This window comes from Urocitellus parryii, chromosome 3 (assembly GCF_045843805.1).
Source record: "Urocitellus parryii isolate mUroPar1 chromosome 3, mUroPar1.hap1, whole genome shotgun sequence".
Lineage (NCBI taxonomy): Eukaryota > Metazoa > Chordata > Mammalia > Rodentia > Sciuridae > Urocitellus > Urocitellus parryii.
The window spans coordinates 59,238,654-59,260,928 of record NC_135533.1 but is presented as its reverse complement, the minus strand read 5'-3'; the positions used below and the strand labels follow the sequence as shown (position 1 = coordinate 59,260,928).

The following is a 22,275-nucleotide window of genomic DNA, read 5'->3' as shown; positions in this document are numbered from 1 at the left end:
GTGTGTGTAGTAGGTTATTAGGTATTATTAATTGTTTTTAATACTGGCCTGATATTAACTTGGATATCTACAGGGTATACTTCCCAAATGATTGGAGATATTTAGATATAACACAGTTTAAACTACAATTTGTTCTACGCAAATAAATGTAACATAAAGAAATAGTCTATGCTATATAAATAGTTGCTGTATATGTATTACTTGAAAGATTATGATTTACTAAAAAATGTATATGAAACTTATTTGAAATTAGCCTTTAAAGATAGAAGACCAGGGCAGGCCAAACTGACAATTTATTCAGTGATCTGGAACACTTTAAACAAAACAAGTTAAAAAAAAAACCTCAGAGCCAGTTTTCTCAGGGATGTTCTGAAAACTGGACAGTGATTATAAATAACTTATCATAGTACTTAGGATATAGTAAGCACTTCAGTTTTGCTTTAATTTCAGCTATGTCTAGCATGACAATAAAATGCCATCAAATATAAGTGCAGAAAATATGTGTAACTAGATTTCATTAAAATGACATCCCTGCTTTTTGGGATCTACACTAAAATAAAACTGTGTTCTTTTTTTAATATAGCTTTATTTTTTATTTTTATTTATATATAACAGTAGAATGCATTACAATTCTTATTACATATATAGAGCTCATTTTTTCATATATCTGGTTGTATACATAGTATACTCACATCAATTTGTGTCCTCAATCATATACTTTGGATAATAATAATTATCACATTTCACCATCATTGATTACCCCATGCCCCCTCCGTTCCCCTCCCACCCCTCTGCCCTATCTAGAGTTTGTCTATTCCTCCAAAGCTCCCCCTCCCTATCCCACCATGAATCAGCTTTCTTATATAAATAATAAAACATTTGGCATTTGGTTTTTTGGGATTGGCTAACTTCACTTAGCATTATCTTCTCTAATTCCATCCATTTACCTACAAATGCCATGATTTTATTCTCTTTTATTGCTGAGTAATATTCCATTTTGTATATATGCCACAAAAACTCAAAAAGCTAGACACCAAAAAAACCAGATAACCCAAGCAATAAATTGGCCAAGTACCTGAAAAGACACTTCTCAGAAGATGATGTTTAATCAATCAAGAAACACATGAAAAAATGTTCATCATCACTAGCAATTAGAGAAATGCAAATCAAAATCACTCTAAGATTCCATCTCACTCCAGTCAGAATGGCAGCTATTGTAAAGACAAACAATAATAAGTGTTGACGAAGATGTGGGGAAAAAGGTCTACTCATACACTGCTGGTATGAATGCAAATTGGTGCAGCCAACATGGAAAGCAGTATGGAGATTTCTTAGAAACTTGGAATTGAAACCACCATTTGACCCAGCTATCCCTCTCTTCTGTCTATACCCAAAGGACTTTTAAAAAAGCATATTACAGGGACACAGCCACATCAATGTTTATAGCAGCACAATTCACAATAGCTAAATTGTGGAACCAACCTAGATGCCCTTCAGTAGATGAATGGATTAAAAAAAAAAAAACTATACAAAGAACTCAAAAAATTGGACAATAAGATAACAAATAACCCAATCAATAAATGGGCCAAGGACCTGAACAGACACTTCTCAGAGGAGGACATACAATCAATCAACAAGTACATGAAAAAATGCTCATCATCGCTAGCAGTCAGAGAAATGCAAATCAAAACTACCCTAAGATACCATCTCACTCCAGTAAGACTGGCAGCCATTAGGTAGTCAAACAACAATAAGTGCTGGAGAGGATGCGGGGAAAAGGGCACTCTTGTTCATTGCTGGTGGGACTGCAAATTGGTGCAGCCAATTTGGAAAGCAGTATGGAGATTTCTTGGAAAGCTGGGAATGGAACCACCATTTGACCCAGCTATTCCCCTTCTCGGTCTATTCCCTAAAGCCCTAACAAGAGCATGCTACAGGGACACTGCTACATCGATGTTCATAGCAGCTCAATTCACGATAGCAAGACTGTGGAACCAGCCTAGATGCCCTTCAATAGATGAATGGATAAAAAAAATGTGGCATTTATATACTATGGAGTATTACTCTGCATTAAAAAATGACAAAATCATAGAATTTGGAGGGAAATGGATGGCATTAGAGCAGATTATGCTAAGCGAAGCTAGTCAATCTTTAAAAAACAAATACCAAATGACTCCTTTGATATAAGGGGAGTAAACAAGGACAGGGTAGGGACGAAGAGCTTGAGAAGAAGATATACATTAAACAGGGATGAGAGGTGGGAGGGAAAGGGAGTGAGAAGGGAAATTGCATGGAAATGGAAGGCGATCCTCAGGGTTATACAAAATGTCATATAAGAGGAAAGGAGGGGCAAGACAAGATAATACAAATGGAAGAAATGATTTACAGTAGAAGGGGTAGAGAGAGAAAAGGGGAGGGGAGGGGAGGGGAGGGGAGGGGGTACAGTAGAGAATAGGACAGACAGCAGAATACATCAGACACTAGAAAGGCAATAAGTCAATCAATGGAAGGGAAACTGATGTGATACAGCAATCTGTATACGGGGTAAAAGCGGGAGTTCATAATCCACGTGAATCAACCGTGTAATATGATGTATTAAGAACTATGTAATGTTATGAACGACCAATAAAAAAAAAAAACAAAAAAAAAAAACTATGTGTTCTTGATAGCCTTACATAATATTTCAAATACAATGGAAAGGTGAGCCTATTTCTGATTTTTAGATAAACTGAAGTATGGTATTAGTTTGTATATACAATCATATCATAGTAGGCTAAATAGGAATTTAATGTTGATATTAAATTATGTGGAAAAAACTCATTCTTACTTTAATGTATTTATTATTCCGCATCCTACCACTTAAAAACTCTGATTTCAGTCAATTTACTTTGACCTCCCTGGGTTTTCTCATTTATTATAGTAGAGTTTCTAAAGAAATTTCTGATATTTTAGAGATCTTTCCTCTAATTTTAACACTCGGGACATCATGTAATAACAATGTCTATATCTGAGGTTTTTTTGAGAAATAGTATGTATAAAAATTAGAAGGAACTTGAAAGTAAATAAAAAGTATATTGGTACTAGGGAATACTTATTTAAATAAAACAAAACAAAATTTCTAAGCCACTCAAGAGGAGAACAGAAAAGGTTATCTATCTCTAAAGTAATTACTTGACACTATAGCACAAACTGACTGGGCCTCCATCTTAGATGAAAGACCTAACCCTGGTTATTAAAGAATACCAGGGTCTCTGGTTTCTACTCCTTTGCCAACTAAGAAAGTTAATAAGAATAATAACAGCAACAATAATGATGAATAGTAAGCATTTTATTTATCAAATTCCAGATACTTTCAACATATTAACTCATTTAATCCTCTATACTATGAAGTAGATATTATTGCTATCTCTATTTTATAGTACAAAAACTTAGGTAGTCCATGGTTAAACAGTAAGTGGCAGAACATAGGAATTCAAATTCAGATTGACTGTCTCTACAGTTGAACCTGTATCCATCACTAATTTAATTTATATCCTTACACAAAAATGAGTCTATACATTCTTGTCACCAGTAGGTGTATAAAAGGGTGGTGTTCAATCCCTAAACATTGTCAGATACTCCTACTGACCCTCTATTTGTTTTCTTACTAGCAGGGAAGCAGTCTGAGCCTGTTAAGAAAGCAAGTAAGAATAAACAAAACCTTCATAAAGTCCAACTTACTTAGTTCTAAAAGTATGTAAAGTAATTAATATTATTATACTTAAAAGGTAATTACAAGGATTAAATGTGCTAATACACATGAAACTAACAACAGTTAACAAATAGCTCTATAAATGTTAGCTATTATGTCATCTCAATTAATTATGAATGCTTCCTTTTCCTTCATATTATAGCATAAGGAAAGAATGTATCTTCCTATTTGCATTCTTTCAATATTCATCATAGGATATATTCTGGTTTATTATTCTAAAACATGATCTTGACTAAATCATGTGTACATAATATGAATCAAGACTACAGCAGCTTCCTTGTTTACATATTTCAAAGTTTACTATAAATAGCAGGAATAGTTTTAAAGCAATTTAAATGCCAAGAATACCAACCTATCTTAGTTATCTAAACATCTTTGTATTTAAAAAAAAAAATCTAACACATTATTGCTGCTCATTCACTAGGAATAAAAAAAAATGAGACTATAATACAGATTTGACTTTTCCAAAACTTTTTTGGCTTCCTTCCAATTACCTACAGAGGGTAAAATAAAATGGTGAAAAAGTTAAGATAAACTGTGCTGGGTGCTTAGTTCAGGTCTTCCAGAATAAAAATCTAAGGAACCTCAACCACTGTCATCACTGGTCAAGAAATATTTTGCTTAAAACTTCTTAAATTGTACATTTTGAACAGATGCAGTTTCTTATACACCACACATGTCTCAATAAAGCTGGTTAAAAAGAAAAAGGAAAGGAGGAGGAGGAGGAGAAGGAGAAGGAAAAGAAGGGAGAAGGAGAAGAAACAGATTGTTGTAACTACAAGAGTCCAGGGAGTTCCAGAATTTCTACTAAGGATGACTTTAGGTAGGCCTTTGGAAGTTAGACCTTTTATCTTCACTATGGAGAATTAGATTAGAGAAAACTGAGAAGAGGAAGAAATCAAATATTCACTTATAGTATTAAATTGAGAATGAACTACTTATCTACATAAAACTATGCCAACATACTAATCTCTGTCAAACACACTGTAAAGAATTTGCGATCTTAAACTGTATGGACTAGTACTTCTTTTATTACTGAGACAATTGAGGTTTGAAGAGACATCAGAAGGTTTTCAACTTAGTATTTATGGGCAGAAATCCAAGTTCTGACTTTCAATTCTATGTCCATTCACTATTCTACACTCTATGCAACATTTTATCCACAGATCAGCATTTTCCTATGTCCGTAAGGATGATACTCAGAAAAAAATTAAGTAAAAAAGAAAAAATAGAAATGTTTTCTCTTAGTCACACTGCACATTATCTGCATTGTGAATTTCTATAATCATAAAACTTGTTTACCTTTTCTTCATTCAATATTTCCCAAACTGATTTGACCACAAAATTCTTTTATTCTACTAATTCTTACTAACATTATGCAGAATACATTTTGAGAAATGTATAGGGTAAAGTATGATATTTAATACCTAATATAATCATGGTACTCAATTTAAGAATGAAGAACTATACAAACTAAAAGTTCAATATGAATATTGTCTTCTGATAGTGCGGTTATCAAAGTAGCAAACATTTACCAAGAACCAACTATGAGGTAAGACACTAAAATAATGGAGATAATGATTCTTACCCTCATGTATTAGCCAAGAAGATTAATTATATTTCAAGTCAGGCTGTGATAAGTGCTATGATAAAACAATACCATTGAAACATAGAGGAAGAAGACTAATTGATATTATAAAAAGAGATTCCCACAGAACTGTTGTTAAGTGAAGCAGAATACATTTAGTTTAGCATGAGCATAGCATGTACATCTCAGGATGTTTATATCTAGGATGGTAGAAAAGGATAAATAAAGATCTCTCTGTAGTTTTTTCTGTCTCTGCCCCTATGCAGGCAAGATCATTTCCATTGAAATTTGTTTCCTCAAGGAGTACAGTCAAATATTACTACAGTCACATCAAAGAGACTCAGAAGCCAAAATATAACAATCATTAAGGACAATAACTCCAACAGGATGAAAACACACATCAAATACCTTTAAAACCAAGAGTTCATAATAATAATTATAAACAAAAATACAGTGTTATCCTTTGTAGGATGTTAGGCAATTACTACATTACTTTGTAAATACTTTTTTAAAAAGAACTCTAGGGCACACACCTATAATCAGAACAATTTGGGAGGCTGAGGCAGGATCCCAAATTCAAGGCCAGCCTCAGTAACTCAGCTGGTTCAGCTTTCCAAATTGCTGGGATTACAAGGGTGCGCCACCACACAAGGCCCACTTTTGAGTTTCAAATACCAATTTGCGAAGAGTGCAGAAGAAAAAATAAAAAACAGAAATGGGCACAAACACCAAGGTGAAAAACAGCACAAGGAGACTTCGAATAATTGTATTTGTTGGAGGAATGGCATTAGAAGAAAAATTATCCCAGGCATGACAGCACATATCTGTAATCCCAGAGACTCTGGAAGCTGAGGGAGGAGGTTCATAAGTTCTAGGTTTCCTTCAGCAACAGTGAGGCCCTATGTCAAAATAAATTTTTAAAAGGGCTGGAGATATAAGTCAGTGGTAAAGTGCCCCTGGGTTTGATCCCTAATACCATCAAACAAAAAGTAAGAATAGTTAAAGGCTGAAAGGGATAAGCAATGGGACTACAAAGTAATTGGAACTAAATCATAAAGATCTGTAAAGGCTTTGAGAACAAGCTTGAAATTTATATCATATGTGAAAGGAAGCCTTAAAGTGTTAAATAGGTTAAGGGACAAGATGAAATTTTTGTTAAGATAAATCACTCTTGTGGGTATGAAGAGAAAATAACTGGAATAAGAATGAAGGAAGATCACAGAAGATTTGAGAAATATGTAGAAAATGAAAGCAGTAACAGAATGGTGAATGGAAGAACAAATTTAGAAAAAAACTTTTTTGAGTTCCCATAGCACTTTAAAGTTATAGCTTTGTTGTAAATACTTAACCATAAAGTACAACATTTATTTACATTACTTTTTCTATGAATCAAGAGTTTCTTGTATATGTGGACCCATCATAAGAAATCAGTGCCTGCGGGCTGGGGTTATGGCTCAGTGGTAGAGCGCTTGTCTTGCACATGTGAGACAATGGATTCGATTCTCAGCACCACATATAAATAAATTAATAAAATAAAGGTCCATCAACAACTAAAAAAAAAAAAAAGAAAGAAATCAGTGCCTGAGACATATAGGCCCATCATAAATATTATTCAAATATACATGGGTACAAATACCACCAAGACATTAGTTTTTTTGGAGGGGGGAGGGGAGAAAAAGAGAAAATGTATGTCTTGATAATAAAAGTCTTTTATTCTAAAAATAAAACTACTATTAAAATTAAATGTATTGAATTTTCCCTATATTCAGTTAATATAATGAACCTCTACTTAATGATTGCTCTGCCTCCCAGTTTTCTTCTAGTAGATAAAAAGAAACCATAAAACAAAGTGTCAGAATAGACTTCCCCGCCCCCCCCCCAAAAAGGCAATAATTAAAAATATATTCTCCTGCCTACCATTTGGAAGGTTGGAAAAATAAGACCTCATCTGGATTCTTCAAAAGTCTAAAAAATTAAATTGTAATAATATTAATAATTTAATATACTTCTTTTACCTATTTATAGAGATTGCAATAACCTCCTTCTCCATAAACCAGGTAAACTAGTACTCTTTATTCTTCTAATGCCATTACAGACAGGGAGGGAAAAGGAGAAGGGGAGTAAAGACATCAAAAACAGAAAGCAAAATGAAGCAATTTTTTACTTAAAATTGTCAGGAAAATATATAAAAGAATTTTAATCTGTGTCAAAGTTCAAATGGGAAACTTTTAGGTTATATATCTTCCAGCATTTCATTCTCTGAATCAATCCTGGGTACTGAATCAAACAGATTGTATTTTAATAAACTCTATTGGGTATTTGGCAGAGAACAATTTAGTTTCTAAGTTACCCTGCTAAACAGCATTTGTAAATGTCATTCTTTGTAGAACTATAAATACACAGCAGGCTAACAACAGTGTTTTAGTCTCTTTCAAGCCTTTGAAAGCTGGCATTTGCCTAATTGGTAATGTACCAACTTATTTTACCACTATGTCTGTTCCATGGTTAAAGTAATGCAAGATATTTAGAATTTGACTGCCAAATATATCCTTGACTAATACCTCTATTTTGAATTTACTCAGCAGAGTATAAAAAAGGTTAGAAACTAGTTTTCCAGTATGTCATAATTTTCCTTCTGATACCTAACAGGTGTAAGAAGCATTATTCATTAAATAACTTTATTCAAATATGGTTTCTTGGATCTCCTTATACCTCTGTAAAAATGACTAATATTTAGGCACTGTTTCTGACAACTGCTGTAGGCAAACAGTGCTTTCATTTAATGGAATAACTAATTTATTTAAAAACGAAAAACATAAGCAAATGACTGAAGCATTTCCAAAAAATTATGTACTATGTAGAAATTCCTATTTCTGATATTCCAAGATATTTGCAAAACAAAAATCTTCTATTACCAAATATTCAACTAATAAGAGATTAAGTACTTGGATGTTTATGTATTCATAATGCCTGAAAGTGATGAAAAGCTATCTCAAAAAAACTTAAATACAGATAAAGAATTTTCTACTAATATTATTTTAGTGAACCCAATACCTTTATACGCAGAAGTAAAGAATATGGACTTTCAAATATGTAAATATTACCTTTTAATATTTCAAAAGTTATGGCTAGAGAACAGTGTAAGGCTTTTTTCTATTTTTCCATTTTCTTTACTCATGGGAATTGATTCTGCTATCTATACTGTGTTCAGGTACTAGTAGCTCAAAAAGAAATTCTGTAACTCATGGTAAAGTTGACAAAATCTCTAGATCAGATTAAAAGGGGGGAGCAAGACAATAATACTTTGAGCTCACTTCTTTCTCAGTATCTATTTCTCGTCTGTAAAATAAAGATAATTGAAAGGTTCACTTCTAAGTTACCTTTAAAGCCACTCTATATTTTCTGATTCTTTAGTAAAAAGTTAGATTCCAGCACAAAGTAAACTCAGTGATACCTTCAGGAAGGAAAAAAGAAATGAGTGCTTCTGATTCATTAAAAGAGCTGAATTATAGCAAAATAATTTCATTGGAGACCCAAATATTTGCCAAAGAGAAGCGTTTTCTCAGGTTTTGCATTAGAGAAATATAATTCTTTTACCAACAATTCTACTAATCAATTAAACAACAAAATCAAAATAAGGTTGTACAAGTAACAATTCAAATTAAAGGAGGACAGATAGATCAAAGTCATAAATAATAGACAATGATAATCACATAGGGATAACATTAGAAAATGATCATTTCTGTTCCATTTGCAGTGTTAAAGACCTTTTGGAAACAGTCAAACTTAAAAGAAGTCTGGTCATTTAAAAAAAGATATCTTCGGCTGGGGATATAACTCAGTTGGAAGAGTGCTTGCCTTGAATACACAAGGCCATGGGTTCAATCCCTAGCAACACATACACACAAAAATAAATAAATAAATAAATAAATAAATAAACACTGATAAATTCACTAAACAGTATAGTGCTTCTCTAAAATTACCATGTAAAGTAAACTTAAACTATATCTGCCCTTCTATGTATCTACACTATTCACTTTCCAATGAATTATTTGTTTTGTTCCTTCCCAAAATACTGCTTTTTACAATGAAAACAAAGTACTCCAGATAAAGAATGACACATAGCAAGGAAAATCTGTTTTGTGCTAAAAAATAAAGCAAAGAATGAGAGAGAGAGAGAGAGAGAGAGAGAGAGAGAGAGAGAGAGAGAGAGATAAGATAAGATAAGATAAGATAAGATAAGATAAGATACAGGTATAGGATTCTCAAAAAATACAAAAGAAAATTGACCACTTTCTCTGATGCTGTTTTTATTCTTTTTTAGCAGACACAGAAATGTTCAATTTTTAAAAATTAACTACAACTGGGGCTGGGGCTGTAACTCAGTGGTAAAGCGCTTCAATCCTCAGCACCACATAAAAATAAAAATACTATGTGTTCATCTACAACTAAAAAAAAATTAATCACAACCTTTAAGGAACTAAATATACTATCAATAACAGTCCATATTCAGCAAAAGTGAAGAGAAGGGAAGGGAACTGCTATAGTAATATTAATGAAATAACTGCTATACACCAAGCACTGTGCTTAGTGTTTATAAGCCTGATTTTATCAACAAAGCAATCTTAAAAGATTCTTTTTTAACTATTAACACAAAAATATAAAAGTTGCACATAGGTAATGAAGCAGCATGTAATGTTCAATATATGTATACACTATATATGTTTAAATCAGGTTACACAAAGTTATCTCCCCAAACATTTATTTTGTTTTTTAAATGATGGAAACTTTCAAAATCCTTTTAGCTTTTTAAAATGTTCAGTACATAACTGTTATCTACAGTCACCATATTATGCAATAGTACCCCAAAGCTTCTTGATCTAAAAGGATTCTCTTCTCAGACTTTCTTTTTTTTTTCTTTTTTTTTTTTTTTTTTGAGCCAGTAGTACCTGTACACAGTATACTACTGAAGAAAATAAGCTTAGGTAAATTAAGAAATTCACCCTAGTTTAGTAAATAAAGTACTTAACCTAGGATTATTCAGAAAAGTTATATATGTTTTCCAATACATAATCAATCTAAACTATTGTATAAAATTAGTCTCAATACAAAAAGAGAGGGATGGCTTTTCAATAGTCTGAATTACAGAAAAAATATATTTTTTTTTCTCACACATTTGTTTTCAATGAATTTGAATTTTTAAAACTTCACACTTAGCTGCTACAACTTTTTTTAGGGGATGGGACATACTGGGGATTGAATATAGGGGCACTCAACCATTGAGCCACATCCCCAGCCCTATTTTGTAGTTTATTTAGAGACAGGGTCTCACTGAGTTGCTTTGCACCTTGCTGTTGCTGAGGCTGACTTTGAACTAACTTGTGATCTTCTTGCCTCAGCCTCCCAAACCACTGCGATTACAGGTATGCGCCACTATGCCCAGCTACAACTTTATGCTACGACTTTATGAATGAAACAATGGATTAATATTTTATAGACACTTAAATGCATATTTTCTATTCAATATTTCTGGATCTCACAGAAACTATCAATCAGCATTAAGAGTTAGCCAATAATTTATCACTAAGTAGTTCTGACAACCCTCCAAGATAAAACACCGAGAAAAGTAAACTCTGGTTTAACTTGCATGTACTTTTTTAAAAAGTGAAATGTTATTTTTATTTATAATAAGTAAGACATATATCATAATAGTTTTGTTTGTGTGTGTGTGTGGAGCTGGGGATTGAACCCAGGACCTTGTGCATGTGAAGAAGACATTCTACCAAATGAGCTATATTCCCAGCCCCCTAACAGATTTTAGATAATGATTCCAAATATTCATGTAGTTAATAACTAAAAGCACAAAACAGTTCAGCACAAACATCCCTTAACACTTTAAAGGGGCTAAATGACTGACAATCTTCTAAGAAGATGAAGAAAATATTTAGTATCCTCATCTTCTCTCATTCAGTTTGATGCTGGTTGTATGGGATACAGCTACACAGGCTACACAGAAGAAATAAAGCTAAACATTTCCACATGGAATTCACTGAAGACAATATATGCTTTAGCTATATGTTTCTGCAGCATGTTAAATGGTATCTGCTACAACTTCAGAACATTATCTTATTTGGAAATAGGCTCTCTGCAGATGTAATTAAGGATTTCAAATGAGCTCTTATCTTGGATGGACCCTAAATCCAATGAGTGCTGTCCTTACAAGAAGCAGACAGGTCACAGAAACAGAGTAAATAAGACCATGTGAAGATGGAAGCAGAGATTAGAAGAACGCACCTACAATGATGAAATACCAAAGCTCAGCTCACCAGATGCCAGGAGAAGATTTGAGATAGTTTTTCAGATTATCTTGCCTGTAATCCCAGTGGCTAGGGAGCCTAAAACAGGTGGATCTCAAATTCAAAGCCCCCCCTCAGCAACTTAGCAAGGTTCTAAGCAACTTATCGAGGCCCTGTCTCAAAATAAAAAACAAAAGTAGGAGTGCAGCTTATGATTAAGCACCCCTGGATTTAATTCTAGTACCCATTCCCCAAAAAAGAAAAAAAGAAATGATAAACTAGAAATACAAAAGCAGAGTATTTTGTTATAAAAAACACTCAACAGCCTATAATTAACCAAAAACAATCCTAATTTCTCCTGTTACCATTCCTATCACATGACTACTCCTCCAAGATAATAAATGAAAATTACTTTGTAACAATAGGAACTTCCAAGTTATTCATGATTATGTTGGCTATAATAGTATACAATTAAGTTTAAAATTAGTTAAGAGCCTTCAAAAATCTCAAACCATGCATAAAATAATTTATTAAAAATACCTTATATTTAAATTGAACTTTTATATACTATATACATTTTATTTTTATGATTATTTTTCTTTATACACATGTGTGTGTGTGCACACATGATACAGGGTCTTGCTAAATTCTTTTAGGGCCTCACTAAGTTGCTGAGAATGGCCTCAAACTTGTGATCCTCCTATCTCAGCCTTCTGAGCCATTGGGATTAACACATGTGTGCCACCGCGACTAGCTAATACATATGTACAATTTAAAATAATTTATTTTTATTTTCTCCAGAAATTTCATATCTAATATCAGAATTCATTGTTCAAAAGAGTCTACAAGTAAAGGCTTTTGGGACTAACTAGTAATCAGTACTCAAAAGAAAAATATGAAAATGTCACCATTCTCTAGTAGAGAAAGGTAATTCCAAAGTGAGTCAAACAAATATTCAAGAAAATGAAGGTGAATGTTTCTTCATTTTTATTTATAATGATACTATCCAGTATAGGATAGGTACTACTGAATGGTGATAGTCACAAAAATAAAAAACACTAAAACTTTTTTTTTTAATTACTAAAACTTTTTAAATATTGTAATCCAGGACATCTTAACCTAAGTTCCAAATCACAGGTGACAATCTGTATGTGTGAACATCATACACTTTTTTTCAAAATGAGGTCCTCAGCTTTCATCACAAAAGGACCCATGATTGAAAAGAGGTTAAGGCCATTATATAGTAAATGGACAGAAATAGAAATTGAAGTTCAGAGAAATGCAATTATTTGCCTAAGGTTAAAAAATCAGCAAATATCATTTTCCGGACTTAAGCCTTCTTTTCACTGACACATAAATACGTTTTAAAAGAATTTTTAATAAGCTTGAGAGAAAAGCAAATCTATATAACCTAAGAACAATAAGAGGAACTCACAAGCTAATGACAAAGAAAACAACAAGATAGAAAACCTTAGGCAGTGGAAGCAACCTAGATGCCCTTCAATAGACGAATGGATAAAAAAAATGTGGCATTTATACACAATGGAGTATTACTCAGCACTAAAAAATGACAAAATCATAGAATTTGGAGGGAAATGGATGGCATTAGAGCAGATTATGCTAAGTGAAGCTAGCCAATCCCTAAAAAACAAATGCCAAATGTCTTCTTTGATATAAGGAGAGTAACTAAGAACAGAGTAGGGATGAAGAGCATGAGAAGAAGATTAACATTAAACAGGGATGAGAGGTGGGAGGGAAAGGGAGAGAGAAGGGAAATTGCATGGAAATGGAAGGAGACCCTCAGGGTTATACAAAATTACATACAAGAGGAAGTGAGGGGTAAGGGAAAAATAATACAAGGGGGAGAAATGAATTACAGTAGAGGGGGTAGAGAGAGAAGAGGGGAGGGGAAGGGAGGGGAGGGGGGATAGTAGAGGATAGGAAAGGCAGCAGAATACAACAGACACTAGTATGGCAATATGTAAATCAATGGAAGTGTAACTGATGTGATTCTGTAATCTGTATATGGGGTAAAAATGGGAGTTCATAACCCACTTGAATCAAAGTGTGAAATATGATATATCAAGAACTATATAATGTTTTGAACAACCAACAATAAAAATTAAAAAAAAAAAAAGAAAACCTTAGGCAAAACGTGAGAACAATCCATCCAGTAGAACACAGGAGGAAAAACAGTTCTAGGAGGACTGTTCACAAGAAAGGGAAAAAAGAACTGAGAGAATACCTGAATGTGACTGACTACAACAAAAGAAGTTTGACAGTTTTATCAGAGATTTGAAGAATTCAAAAAACCAAGCCAAAAAAAAAGGTAGCAGACTGAATTTATTATCACAATACACTACAGGATACAGTTCTAAATGATACACACACAAACATAATAATGTAAACAGTGAACACTGATTTAACCAAACTTTTTAGTCATTGAGAGGATGGAGAAGATGGCGGCTTTTGGGGAAGTTTATTTTAAAAAGCTAAATCCTTATCATAAGATCAGAAATCAACAACTTAACACCTACTATGAAATGACCAAGAAAAGAAAAGGTAGGGATGTTTAAAATTATAACTACAATAAAAAAAAATCAATGTTATTCAACAGGACACTATTGCATTTTGCACAATTCTTTGTTACATGTGGCTGTCATAGAGCAGAAGTTAGCAACTTAGGAAATATAACTCTTTTGTCTGTTTCTGTAAATTAAGTTTTATGAGAATACAGCCATGTGATTCATTTTACACATTGTTTATGGCCGATTTTGTACTAAAAAGTAGAGTTGATTATTTGTAAACAGAGTGTTTACAAACTTCAAAACCTAAAACAGTTACTAGGTAGGCCTTCACAGAAAAAAGGTTACAGACCTTAATTCCAGGAACTGCATGACATTTAGTATCTGACTGCTAGCCACAAATGCTAATATTACCCTCAAAGTAACTATGAAAACCAAAATTCCATGCCCCATATTTGCAATCCTTCTCTTCTCAATCCCCTACTAGGAATGAGAAATGACAGGATTTTGGTTTGAGAAATACTGAGCTATCAGGAATTTCAAATGATTGCCATGGGGAACAGAAATCAGAGACCCGCAAGGATAGGGAAAGATACTATAGTATTGGGGCTTGTTATTTCTTTTTTTCCAATAAGCCTTGAAACAATAATCTTTCAAAGCATTCATGTGCATTTCTTCATGTAAACCAAATTTAAAAGCAAAAGAAAAAAAATAGAACAGATGAAATCTAGCTACTAGTTCTGGTAACTACCTACATATGTGAGGATATGAGGCCGGGGTTTTGGCTCAGTGGTAGAGCTCTTGACTAGCATGTGTGAGGCACTGGGTTAGATTCTCAGCACCGCATATAAATAAATAAAATAAAGGTCCACTGACAACTAAAAAATATTTTTTAAAAAATGTGAAGATATTTGCTGGTATATTTTGTGATATTTGTTATGATTGCTCTAGAAAATATGCTGCTAGGTAAATGACTCTCGAATAAGCGAGGCATTACTGTGCTAACGTATGTGAGTATAATATTTCAAACCCTCCAAACCCAAGAAACGTCAGCCAGATAAGTATGTTCTATAAATGGCCTTCAGCAAAGTTTTAAATATTTAACATGAAAATCCAGATAGATAAAATGTTTTTAAAAACATTATTTCTGTAGGTAGAAATTAGGAAAGAGAAAAACTCAAAGATAAATAAAAGAAAAAAATTAAAAATTTCACATTTATCTCTTTAGCAAACTGACTGACTGGAAATTTAAAAGCTGACATGACTAATACAGAACCACAAGGGCTGGATTAATCATACGTCAGAATCAATACTTTCAATTTATTGCTTATTTAAGTGAAAGCACTGATAACATATCCAAAGACATACTATATTCTTAGGTTTGTCTAATCTTTAAAATATTTTCATTACCACTTACTTTCAATTCAACTAAATTTAAAAATTGTCTAATTTCCTATACAGGGAAAAAGCTTTAAATGTATAATTATATTTTGCTAACAAAACTCTGAAATAATGCATTAAAAAAACTTTAAGATGTGAAAACAAACATAATTCAAAAAACAGCATACATTTTAAGGAATATAAACACTCTAAGAGTAAAGAATCTACTGTTTCTACTACTGTATTTTCAAAAGAGCTCCATTTTTCTTTGGGACTTTATAAACAAAACATTACATTGATAAACTTATTTTGAAATATATAGAATGACACAGCATATTAAGTAATTATGAAAACTAATTCTGAAACATCAAAATAAACATTTCAATGCTTCAGTTTGGAAAATACAACCCTCAATGGCTTTTTTTACTGAAAAAAATCAGCTGTTGAACTATAATTTACAGTGAACACATACTGAAAACTAAACTCTTGACATAAAATAGTAATAAAATTATAATAGTTGTGCTATCCTAGCTTTCACCTGAAAAATATAAAAACAAGAGATATTTTAATATAATTCTAATTATATGCATAATCCTGGAGATTTGGTTTATACTGAATTCATAATAATTAGTTCTAGCTACTTTGATAATGTGGAGAAAAATATTTTTAGGCATCATCTAATTTATTTAGAAGTAAAATAAGCACAAGGACAACCAAAATAATCTTCCCCTACCATTCAAAATCCTAACATCTATTTGGTCATTATTTTAGGTAATATCTGACATGAAATCTATATCATAAAATAAACATAAATTTTTGGAATGAAAACAATTAAAAGGTTAAAAGATTTGACTATCAACTTACCTTCTTTTGATACCAGACTATAGCATCTGTGACTTTGGACGCCATTTATTCCACTGAAATTACACATTCGTCATTTTAAGCTGTATAAGAGAGAAAAATATGCAAATGATTTTACTTCCACATTCCAAAAGAAGCCTGAACAACTTGCATACATAGCACTCTGGTTACTTGCAGAGCAAGGGGTGTATGACTATACTTATATTACACCCTTCCTCATTACTATTTTAGCAACAGCTTCTCTTAAGTAAACAAAAATCAGTTGTCATAATAAAAGATTCTTTTGCATGAATACAGTCTTCAATGTCCTTTAATAATAGGTTGAATTGGTTTTTAAGAAAAATAAACCTTTGAAATAAATTTCAGAATTTCCCAGTTTTACTGGAAATTCTTCATTCACAAATTCACCTATAATAGAAATCAATTCATTCACTCAGTAATAGATAAGTTTTACTATAGTTTCTTTCAAGGAACTAACAATTATTGTTGTTGAAGGATGGATTTATAAAGATGCCAATATTTATAATCATATTTAATTTTCCTTGATAATCAGTAATCACAGAATTGAACTAAAATTAAATTTTAAACCAAAAAAGTTTAAAATTTATGTTAAATACTATGCCAATATAGAGTTATTTATAAAGGAATAACAAACATTAAAGTTTTCCCAGATAACATGGTTTGCTATATTTAGAAATTTACCACAGAACAACTCAAAAGTATATTTCTTGTATTTTTCTAAAATAGTATTATGTAGTAAATGCAATAATTCCTTAACCTTTGAGGGAATTTCAAACTGATTCTAGTTATCTAGAATACTCCTCTAGTCATAAGATGACACTGGAATGTACAGCACCTCTTTTTATGATGTTAAGGACAAGCTAAAAACAGGTTCAAAAGAAGCAGATACTGGCCTAGCACTTATTGCAAAAGCTAAATCATCCAAAACCACACAAGCTCTCAGGGAAATCTAGGGAGTGAGGGACCCTGTTGAGCCCGTACAGATCTGCAACTATAGAAATGCTACTGTATAGTTTGCCACCGTATACCAAAATATCACAGATTTTATATACCATTCTTGGGACCATGTATGCTTCTTTAACATATTAGGATTCAAACATAATGAAAAGTATTATCAAATTCAGATGTCAGGCCAGGTTCTGTGCTACTTGCCAGTAATCCAGCTACTCCAGAGGAGGAGGTAGGAGGGTCTCATATTCAAGGCCAGCCTCAACAACTTTGGCAAGACCCTATCTCAAAATAAAAAGGGCTGAGTCTAACTCAGTTGTAGAGCACCCTCAATCCTCAGTACTTCCTACACATAGAAAAAAAGTTCAAATGTCAGATGATCAACACCTAAAATTTAAAGCAGAATTTACTTAATTCTTATATTTTTCTTACAAGTGTTATAGACCACATTATTTTATTACCTTTCCTAAGATATTAATTCTATCTTTAACAGATCGAATCTAAGCAAACTTAGAAAAAAAAAATCCAAGCCAAGCAAACCGTTTTGAAATTCCTGCCAAATACCCTGATATAATTGAAAGAAAAGGATCACAGAATCAAAAGACCAGGATTCAAGTATCAGGTCCATTATTCATTATCTAATACTGAAGAAGTCATTGAATCTCTCTGAACCTCAGTTTCTTTCACTTTCAAAATAGAAAAACATGTTCTTTACTTCTTATAAAGTTTTGTGAGCAATAAACAATATACATAAAATGCCTACCACAATCCAGAACATACAGATTACCCAATTGTAAGTATTTTTATAATTAGCTTTTGTATTTAAAAAATTCCCCAATCCATATAAATACTGGGAAGTATTTATATTTCTTTTTTAAAACATGGAAAATAACTGAGAGCAGGAATACACTGAATAATAAGTTTTTGTTGACACTGAAAATAAAAATAGCTCCCTCATTATCATAAGATCACAATGTCAATTCTCAAGGACATACACATGAATTATTTAGATTTCAAAGTTCACCTGTCTGAAGTTTCTTGGTTAGATGTAGCTACCTTCATTTCTCTCACCAGGATTTTTTAGGGAAGCTTTCCTTTACCGACTTAAAATCTCCCATTTTGGTTTTTCTCTTCTAGAAGGTTTTGAGATAACTCATTTAACCAATTTGATTCTGTTAAAGGATGGTTCATTACAATATTATTCATATCCTCATTACATTTGTCAAGACAATGGTGACCTCCTCCCCTGTGAGGATGGCCTTAGGCCTGAGCCTAAGCAACTCCATTTTAAAACACCAGTTTGAAACCAGCAGTCTCACCAGGCACACCTAATAGAGCCTCCAGTATGGCCCTCAGGCACAAACTAGGAAAAAGCAGGTATGAGAGAAAAGTGAAAAGATCCGGGTGGGGACCACCAGACCAGATGTTTTAACCCCAGGGTAGATGATGTCACTGAGAGCTCAGGTGGCAGCTGATAAAGATTGAAAGGGGGGGTCAAAAGCCCCAAAATTTAGTATAAATAATAAAGCAAATGAACAGACAGCCAGCCAGCTGACAAAGATGCCTTCACACTGAGAGCCTAATGAGGACCTGGACTGACATCCCAATACTTTTCATCAGTGCTGATCCTCTGCATTTTCCTCAATGCTCTCAAACTCTACAGCAATCTTGACCCTGGTGAAAGCCCCAACTTCTTCCTATAACCCTCTCCTCAACCAGCCTTCCAATCCACATCAGAAGAAGCCTGCCTTGGTTCTGGACCAGATCACTTGGGTCTGAGTGAGTGTGCAGCTGCTGGACTTAAAGCCTAAGGCTTAAGACTTTTGATCTGACACTTGAACTTAGCACACAGAGAATGTCTGTCATTAGCCTGTCATGATTAAGTGTGTTTGTAGTGCTTAGAATTAATCTAGAATTGTTTGTTGTGAATTGATTATATCTATTGCAGTGCCTAGCATTAAGGATTGTCGTTTTCTTGATTAAGAACCTATAGAGTGAAACTGTATTGAGTGATTTGAGTGAATAAAACATTGACTAGGGCAGAAGCTCATGAACATTTTTTATCTCTCCCCTCACCTGCAGATGTTGCACCTTTTGCCCATTGTGACATCCCCCCAAACTATAGTAAGTGGTACAAAAATATGAGAATATTTATTTATTTCCTTTCACTTTAGCCAATCTTTATTGAAAACAAATTTCCAGATTATCTACAAGGATAAAAATCCCCTCTCCTAATTCCCCAAGAATATAGAATACATTTCATATAAAAAATGTAAAAGGGTTTTTAATCACCCAATCTATTAAGTTTATGAGATATTATATATAGGGAATATTTAAAAGTTTCCATATGAACAATAGTATTAAAACAAAAAGGAAAATCTTCAAGAAAAATGAAAAAAAAATGCCTGCCTCAAAACAAGACAATTTTAAAGCCAATTTTTTAAAAATACATTTTGGTTTACACCAACTTATACTCAGAAATAAATTTCAAAGATCTAACAATATTTAGATATATAAAGTGTCCTGTATATTTTTAATTATATTTATGTGGATCTACAGAAACAAAAATTCAATTTTCCAATTTAAAAACCCCTTTCTTCAGTAATGAGGTGCTCTGAAAACTCATTTAATAGTTTTTCCATTGTGTCAACAACCTTTCAGGGCTGGGGATGTGGCTCAAGCGTATCGCGCTCGCCTGGCACGCGTGCGGCCCGGGTTCGATCCTCAGCACCACATATAAACAAAGATGTTGTGTCCGCCGAAAACTAAAAAATAAATATTAAAAAATTCTTTCTCTCTCTCTCTCTCTCTCTCTCTCTCTCTCTCTCTCTCCTCTCTCACTCTCTCTTTAAAAAAAAAAAAAAAAAAACAACCTTTCAGTGACACCAAGTGGCTCATACCTATTTTTAAAACAGGTTTTACAGCATGCTAAGATAGATTTCTGAATCAGACATCTGACAAAACACACGCAGACACCTAAATTTCACAAGTAAACATTAAACAAAAATAAAAATAAATAATTTTACACGAGTATAAATAAGATTGATATACCAACAAATGCTTTTGTGGATATAAAGACTATTACTAAAGCCTTTCCAGTTTCTTTGATTCAATAACAGCACAGGAATATATAGTTTTATAGTCTCTATTGTCAGGATATGTTATGTTATACAATTTTTTTCATGTTAAATTATGACATTAAAGTTAATATACAGAGGGAAATGCAGCACAAAAAAGTTTTACTGAGGGCTGGGAATATAGTTAAGTTAGTAGAATCCTTGCCTTTCATGCACAAGGCCCTGGGTTCATTCCCCAGCACCATAAAAAAAAAAAAAAAAAAAAAAAAAAAAAAAAAAAGAAAAAAGAAAAAGAAAGAAAGAAAGAAAAAAGTTGTACTGGGTAGCTTGATACAGAATGTAATTTTTTTTTTTTTTTTTTTTTTTTAGAACTCATCTGATCTAAGAATGTGTGTGTTACAATATGGAAATAATCCAACTCTAAAACCAAAGGGCTAACTGTACATATGATACTTAAATCTTGCTATAGAGAGTTACTTTGTGCAATTCTCTCCTTTATACTAATTTAATCATCATACCTATCAAAATATCTGGATTTACTCCTTACTATATAAATTTCCACAAAGAATGCACTTATGATGCCAAAGACCACATTGGAGGAAAAAAATGATTATTAAAAAATAATATGGGGCTGGGGTTGTGGCTCAGCGGTTGAGCGCTGGCTTAGCATGTGTGAGGCACTGGGTTCGATCCTCAGCACCACATAAAAATAAAATAAAGAATATTTAAAAAAAAATAATATATGAAGTCTACCTTTCTAGACTCTATCAAATATAATAATGTCCAATGTCTCTGTACAGATGAAAAAAATTTGTCAGGTTTTTAATTATCCCTGATGTTATCAAAACTTAATCTATCATATACTATATAATCTTACAATGTACCTCCCTCATTCTGAAACAAATTTATTTGTTCCATGATGACTACCACTATCCTTACAAAACACTTTATTCCCACTCACTCCCATTATTCTCATTGTTCTTTTCTCTACTCATCCCACCTTACTTCTTCCAATATAAAGCTTCCTTAACAAGTACACAGTGGAATAAAAACTGCTGCAGCCTGATGTCTCTCTTTTGGTATTTATCTAAACTAAAAAAAAAAATTTTGATTTAACTAAAAATGCAAAACAACAACAACAACAAAAAAAAACCAGCCACACAGGTCACTTGATCATATGTAAACACTTTTTTTTTTTTTTTTTTTTTTTGCAGTGCTGAGGCTCAAACCAGGGTCCTTAGACATGCTAAGTAATATGTAAATACCCTCGAAGAAAACAGGGGGAATCATTCCTCCTCTGTGTCTCACTATGTAGTACTCTATAATATGCAATAGAGAAAGTAGAGGAGAGGAAAAAGCAATAACTAAGAATAAGGAGAATTGAGTTCTAGATCCAAGTTCTGATACTAAGAACTGTATGCTCCTGAATAAGTTAGTAAATTCACTGGGCCTCAGTTTCTCACCAGTACATCTAGCCAAGTATTTCACAACTCAATTAAGATTAAACAAGCAACAACTCCAATAATGTACAAGTGTTCCTCTCTATACTTTTACTGACACACTCAAGAATATTAATATTAGATAAATTCATGTTACATATAAGGAATTTAAAATAGTAGAAACTTAGACCAAATGGAACAAATCTTATTTTTTAAAGGTAATTTATGTAATTTCCTCAGGCCCTGGGATATCAGTATTATCCTTTTCTAACAACTGTTTCATTCCCTACTGCTTACAAAATAAAATCCATAACCCCTTTAGAATTGTTACTTCAATCTTACAGTCTGATCCTAACCTACTTACCCAACATTGCCGCATACCATCTTCT

At 32.8% G+C, this 22,275-nt stretch overlaps 1 protein-coding gene across 3 annotated transcripts in view; it reads right to left on the bottom strand.

Moving 5' to 3' along the window:
- The window catches only part of Phtf2 (putative homeodomain transcription factor 2), a 150,490-nt gene that overhangs the window by 87,785 nt on the left and 40,430 nt on the right, over positions 1-22,275 (bottom strand). For all 3 annotated transcript variants that reach the window (XM_026384985.2, XM_026384984.2, XM_026384986.2), the window contains one exon: positions 16,405-16,484. In XM_026384985.2, the coding sequence (XP_026240770.1) occupies positions 16,405-16,449 (45 nt within the window). In that variant the 5' untranslated portion in view covers positions 16,450-16,484. The remainder of the gene's footprint in view (positions 1-16,404; positions 16,485-22,275) is intronic.